Source organism: Palaemon carinicauda, chromosome 6 (assembly GCF_036898095.1).
Source record: "Palaemon carinicauda isolate YSFRI2023 chromosome 6, ASM3689809v2, whole genome shotgun sequence".
NCBI classification, from domain to species: Eukaryota; Metazoa; Arthropoda; class Malacostraca; order Decapoda; family Palaemonidae; genus Palaemon; species Palaemon carinicauda.
In genome coordinates this window covers 27,250,706-27,258,205 of record NC_090730.1, presented here as the reverse complement: position 1 = coordinate 27,258,205, position 7,500 = coordinate 27,250,706, and the positions used below count along the sequence as shown (strand labels likewise).

Genomic DNA, 7,500 nt, shown 5'->3' with positions numbered 1-7,500 from the left:
ACATATTGCAAGCACAAACGCCTCATATGTACTGTAGAATGGGCAACATAATGAGGGCTAAGACTGCTGACGTCACACTTCTGCCCTGCTGATGTCATGGTGGATAACAATGGGCCAACGGGTCAGGCGTTCTTCATCTTTTTTTTTTTATATATCAAAGGGGAAGGGGAAGAAGAGTTGGAAAATGGGGTACGAAAAAGGAGACAGGAAGAGGAAGGGGAAGAATAAAGGAGGAAGAAAAAAATGGAAGTAGAGAAAGTCAAATGAGGTTGAGCGAGATTCTGGATAGAAGATAAAGAGGTTGAGGTAAAGCAAGGGCAAGCAGAAGGAAATGTTAGAAGTGAAATGCAAATATAAAAAGAGAAGGGATGGAAAAGAAGTGGAGGAGAAAGAGAAGAAAATGGTAGGTTGAGAAGGTGAATGAGTGAAAATGGAAGAGTAAAAACATGAGAGATAAAATTAACTGTTGGTAGATGAAGAATAAGAAGCGGACAAAGCAGGGCCGAAAGGCTCAAAGAGGTAGTGAAAGAAATAAGGAACAGAAGAACACAAAGGTTAAGAAAGGAAGGGCAACACTATGCGAGGAGGAAGAAGAAAAATGAAAAATGTGAGAACTAAAAATACATTGATCCTTTCTTTTAAATAAAGAAAAACAAGGACTGAGATTCAATTGGTCCTACATGTGCAAAGATGCAAACACAAGGAGCGTAATCGAACGCCGTAGAGGGCCCTGGGGAAGTTTCTTTTTTTTATGGGAGCGTGAAACTGCTGACTACGGCGATATTTGAGGATTGTTAAGAGCCTGGAGAGGTCAGGCCGATAACCTTCGCTTAGCAGAGAGTGCAAAGGCCGGGGAATACGATCAGATTACCCGAGGGAACACCAATCAATTCATGAATGTATTATCAACAGGAGACAAAATAAACGCGTCAAGTCGAACCTGGGTCTCTTGGAGACGGCGTGGCTTTCCTTTCAACGTCTAATATTTGATATAGAAATAAAAGTGTAATAACGAACATTGATGTTAATTGAAGCAACACTAGTAAAAATAATATTGATAATATGGATTAAATTACATTCAAATTTCATTATATAAATAAGTTTTTTAACTGCTTCATTATACCTTTATAATTGAAGCAACATTAGTAAAAATAATGATATTATGAAATCAATTACATTCAAATTTCATTATATAAATACGTTTTCTAACTGCTTCTTTACTGTATTTTTCAAATTGGAGAAAATATCTGTTATGATCGATTTTCATAATGTTCAGACTTACAAATTTTGTGTTTATAGATTTCTTTTGTTAAATGTCACATTTTATTTAGCTCTCATGTGATTGCTAAACTACAACGGTGGTATTAGGAAAAGAATGTTCAACTAAAATCAATAAACCTTTAAAAGTGTTTTACAACCAGAACCTCAAAAACAGTTTCAAATTCTGAGATTTGTATAATTTTACTGTCATTCAGTAACAAACATATCTGACTATAAAAAATATTTGCGATTTTTTCTACGGTTTCTACCTGTTCTACTTTAATCGGGAGAGAAAAACCCGTTAGCGGGTTAAAGTTGAGGGAATAGAAAGAAAATTGCGTAAATAAAATAGGACAGCCCCATTTGCAGTGAAGGGAAAACTTCAAACTTTTTCTTTGAAATAAAAAAAAAGGTTAACTGAACAAGGAAATTACATTTACCCCTCTGTATACAGGTCTGAGAATGTGTGAACAAAATCAAACAAAATTTCCCTACATTACACTCAATAGGCAGTTCGACCTTCATGTAATTAAATTAAATTTCAAATACGGTGTTAATTGCTATGAAAGTTAAAAGAAATGAAAAAATGAACAAAAACACTTAGATTTACCTAAAAAAAAGGCATTTTTATCGAGAGGAAAAATAGTGTAGGCCTATGTTCTCATTAGAGACAGTTTTACTTAAACATAAACAACGGCTTCTCAGTTGTCCAATGCAAATGTCTGCTATTTTAAGTCTTAATTCGGGGGGGTGAGGGAAGGGGAGATCTGTTTTAATGTTGCTACAGTTATAAAAATAATTTTCTTTCAAATGTTCATAACTTCTCTTGCAGTTTATTTATTTCCTCATTTCCTTTCCTCACTGGTCTATTCTCCCTTGTTGAAGCCCTTTGGTTATAGCATCCCCCTTTTCAAACTAGGGTTGTAGCTTAGCTAAGAATAATAACAGTAACAATAACAATAATGATAATAATTATAATAATGTTACTCACCTGAGGTGAAGAGGACGATAGCCTTGAGGCAGGAATATTCGGCGGAGTCGACGTGGAGAGCCTTCAACTTCTCCACCTGCTCTTGGAAGATTCGAATATGGTCCATGAAGGCCACTACTCTGTCGGCCGCCATCGGGGAGGCGTGAAGGCCGGCGGCAGCCAGTAGGGGCGCGACGTGGAGGGGCATGGAGCATTGGGAGGCGTTCAAGACGAAGAGTTCGGACCAAACGAGCCGCAAGAGCGCCACTTGGTCCGTCACCTGCAGCTCCGGGAAGAAGGGGATGTTCTTGGCCCACCCGACGGCCGAAAAGAGCAGTCGAGACGCCAACTCGCAAATGTTGTCGACGCCCATGATGTTGTTGGTGTTCATGCACTGGCCGTAGGGCGACGTCGGGAAGGGCTCGGCCCGCAGCAGAAGGGAGATGTACGACGATAGGTACGTGTGGCCGTTGAGGGCATCGCCGTTGGCGATGAATTGACCGGGCATTCCCATGCCCTGCGTTGGAGGCACGCGGCCACGTTGAACAGCTGCAAGGATAAACAAAAACAAATTTTGAATCACCAGACATGAAGTAGAATAAAGATACTTGCAGTGAAGGGGCCATCCTTGGTTATATGAATGCTTATTTGATAGCCGTCATAAAATTTAACTATCATTTAAAAAGTTTACCAAATTTTACAAAAGCCTCATGACATAATTTAATGTTTTATTTTCCTTTTCAAAATTATATTGAAATTTTCAACAGCATGTCTACCTTTCTGTCAAAAGTTCTGTAACACTTCATAAAAGTTTTTATTTTTTTTTCTATTTTTTATTTTTTCGCTTTATTTTTCTATTCAAATGTCACCGAAAATTCTCACATAAGCTTTGTGACAAATTTGATAAAACTTCAAACTTTACTACAAATTTGAATATTTTTTTGTTAACTAATGGGACGGGAGGGAAGCGAGACTGGTGTAAAAATAAGACACTTTTTGTGACCGCACTAAGTGCAATGTAATTGCAGTATGGGTAAGAAGACATGAAACTAGTCACTCATTTCAAGATGGAAAAAAAAAAAAAAAAAAAAAAAAAACAAGAGGTAAAGTTATGGAGATGAGAAAGTGAAACACGTATGGTGAAAAGTATGAGACAGACCCAATCGCTTATTATGGCCAATCCGTTTGGGATAAAGTTTTCTCACCTCTGTTTGGCGACAGAATTATATAAGAATAAAACAATCCATTGTGAATCATACAACACAATTATCTAATATAAAACACACAAGTCTTGACTTTTGGTTTAAATACTAATCAAACTAGTTCAAAACTATCCAACAAACGATTCCAAGGTTAAATAAATGACCAAAATTCTTCAAATAATTCCCAAGTTAAATACATGACCTAAGTTCTTCAAATGATTCCATATCAAATAAATGACCAAAATTATTCAAACTATTCCAAAGTAACAAAAATTCTTTATATTACTCCAAAGTTAAGTAAATGATCAAAATTATGCACACGATTCAAAAGGTAAATGACTAAAACTCTTCAAACTATTCTAAAGTTAAATAAATTACCAAAATTCTTTATATTATTCCAAAGTTAAATAAATGACTAAAATTCTTCAAAAATTTCCAAAGTTAGACAAATCACTAAAATTATTCAAACTCTTCCAGAGTTAAATAAAACCACCAAAATTCTACGGCAGATATAACTAAAAATGAAATGTTTATTGATTACAGGTTTAATAAACATTTACCGATTGGTCTTAATTTTTTTTTCAAATAAACGCAATTTGATTTTATTACTCGGCAGTAAATTTTCCAACTAAAAATTTAACTCTGATTGAAATGTAACAATTTTAATACTAGAAACTGATCCTGAATTATCTTTTCCAGCAAAGAGTTTAACTGAAATTCATTGATTCTCTGTACATAAAATCTTTTACATTAAATCTTCCTCAATTATAACAATAAATGATGAGTAAACAATGGAGTAAATGTTCTAAGAAGGAGATTGGTAGCTCTTAGAAAATATTCATTCTTATCGCAAGAAGGAAGGGGGAAATACTCAGGAAATTATGATATATAAAAGATATGAGGAGAAAACGGCATAATCAAGAAAGATAGTAACGAAAATCAATGAGTGACCAGTAGATATGAAGATGAGAAAAAGTGAGGATAAACATATTTTTCATCTTATATTGAGAAAATGATAGAAAAGAATTATGCTACTGTATATAACATAAAAATTAAATAAAGGAAAAGTTTAAATGTTTAAAGAATATATATATATATATATATATATATTTTATATATATAATATATTTATAATATATATATATATAATATATATATATATATATATATAATATATATTATAATATATATATATATATATATACACAGTATATATATATATATATATATATACAGTATATATATATATATATATATATATATACATACATACATTTTTAAACTGAAATTTTCTTTTATATATATATATGTATATATATATATGTATATATATATATATATATATATATGGATATTAATATACTGTATATATGCATTATAAGCTGTATATATTAATAACAATGATAATGAAACCATAATAAAATCTATCTAAATCAAACAAACAAGTAAAAGAAGAATCAGTCCTTACTATACCGTGTAGAAGTTTGGGACTCGCAGGACAACAGATGTCAATTCTTCATAGAAGTCAGTCCTAGACTTCGGAACTTACCACCTTCCTCTATGTTGAATCCCGTGCAATGACCGAACTTGACTTTGACTAACATGCAAGTTTATCTACATTCACCACCATAAATAACACATAAAAAAGGTTACTGAGCGTGCATGCAAATGGAAAGTTAATAGCTTGAGCAAAATAACAGATAGTTGGAGTAATGAGAGACTTAACAAAGATTAAGAATTGACCTTGAAACAGTAACTTTGTAAGTGGGAAAATAACTTGAAAGATAAAATTAACTTTAAAAAGAAAAAAGAATAACGTTAAAATAGGAAAAATTGACGTTGAGAAGAAAAAAATGAAATAAAAATAGGAAAATTAACGGTAATAAAGGCAAAAATAACGTCAAAAGAGGAACAAATAATATCAAAAGATGAAATTAGCCGTATCATTGTTAAAATGACTATAGAGAACTACAGACCTATGGGTGGGCAAAAGTCTGTAAGACTCTTGGCATCACAGTAAAAAGAAGGGCGAAGAAATGAGAGATCCTAGACGCCGATAAACTCGAGGAACAGCCAACCAGTGGGTGAGATAAAGCCAAACTCCTTTACCTTCACCACCAATAACCTTTTGAGTAATGGGTGTATGGCTGTAATGAATGCGATGAATAATGAAGGGTCTTATGGGAGAGATGGGATGGGTGGCATGGGGTCTCAGGTCCAGGATAGGGAGGCGAACGCTGTGATCGGAGTCTCGGTGGCCTAAGCAAGTTATGGCTCAACTGAAGCAATCTCTTCTTCTTCTTCTTCTTCCTCATCGTTGTAAAATGTATGATAAATAATGATAGTTTTTTTGGGTGGCCACGCCGAATACTAATGAGTATGCCGCGTTTAAAGGTAAATTTCAAAGATGAGAAAGTTGCTTTATATGGTCGTGAGATGGTTCTATACCGTGCGTTCGAGATGCTTGAGGGAAGAACTAAAGTTCTATAAAGTTTCCCAAGTTTATATTATGTAGTACTTAATCTACATGAACGGCAAGCTAATATCATTCCTCTCTCGTTATCAGAAATGTAAAACAATAAAATTAAAATTGTTATTTAATTCTTGAATAAATATTTCAGCGATGAATCTGGTTTATAATTTAGGTCGCAGACTCACCGTGGAATGTAAAACGTCACGTACTGCTCGTAACATCTTGGCTATTTTGATAAGCAATAATTCCCTTCCTTTAATTATGCTGGAGCGGATGGATGAAAGCGGAGGATCTATAACACTGTACTTCTAACTGATAAATCATTGACAAAAGCACTCGTAATTACCGTCAGCAATCTAGAGTGAACACTTCCTTTTACGAGAGCTCTTTTGATAAAACGGGTTTAAAAACCGAAAAAAAATGGGCCTGTTACAGATGAATGTTGATGGCTCAGAACAGAAATTAAAATGATTTTCGATAATAAAAAAATATAAATCTTGTTCTAAGAGTAGGATTTCTATTAGTTAATACCCAACAGAAAGAAATAAACACTGTCGTTGAAGTAAAGTAGATTTAATCACAAAGGTGGAACATCAAAGTAGTCCCAAGAATTCCTAATAGGGAAAGGGCAAGAGGAATGGAAGACGAGATGCTAAACCGGCCTCAATAAAAGCATTGAAAACAAAAGAGACCGAGAACAACAAATGGGGAAAAGCCGAACAAAAGAAGTCGCTGGATTTCCAGCGGAAACAATGGCCTGGTCTGGAATCGTCAGCATCTCGAACCACTAATTTACTGAAGTCTGGAAATGAAATCCGGCGATAAACTCCCCTTTTGTTGGGGATTACAATCGGTCGGATTGAGTGTACGGCGCCAAAGAAAACAACTGTTTACCCATTACCCCTTGTACAAACATAAGGAATGCCTCATAGGCCTTTATCCATTAGCATACAAACAATGCTAGACGCATGCGCTGACGATAACTGGCTATTATCTGACTCATCTTTACTATATCGTATCTCTTATCTATTATTGGAAAATTTAGTAGGCCCACTCAAAGCATGGAAAGAAGCCTGATATCTTTAATTTTTCAGCGGATTTAATGGTTTAAAGGTTTAAAAGCCACTCATGAATGGCAGAGGCAAGGGACAGTGACATTGCTTTATAAAGCATGACCATGTCCTAGAGACTGACCATATTACATATTATCAGCGCCCAAGCCCCCTCTCCAGCCAAGCTAGGACCAAGGAGAACCAGGCAATGGCTGCTAGTGACTCAACAGATAGAAGTATAGGCTCCCCCAAACCCCACCCATCCTTAGCTCCCAAGGATGGTGAGGTTGCAGCGACCAAATGAACTAAAGAGTTTGAGCGGGACTCGAACCCCAGTCTGACGATCACCAGTCAGGGACGCTACCACCCGGCTAAGAGAACAATGATGAATGACAGTTCATGATTAAATCATTTCAAATGTTTATAACTAAAAAAAACTCATCCTTACCTATACATTCATACATTCACCGTTAAAAGTGCTTTTATTTGTAAAAATAAAGCCTACTATATTAGCGATGTATGATAAAAAACATTGTAAATAGG

The 7,500-nt window shown here is 34.9% G+C and overlaps 1 protein-coding gene across 2 annotated transcripts in view; it reads right to left on the bottom strand.

The window, feature by feature from the left end:
* Positions 1–7,500, bottom strand: part of svp (COUP transcription factor 2) — a 160,756-nt gene that overhangs the window by 119,045 nt on the left and 34,211 nt on the right. For both annotated transcript variants that reach the window (XM_068375155.1, XM_068375156.1), the window contains one exon: positions 2,252–2,779. In XM_068375155.1, the coding sequence (XP_068231256.1) occupies positions 2,252–2,779 (528 nt within the window). The remainder of the gene's footprint in view (positions 1–2,251; positions 2,780–7,500) is intronic.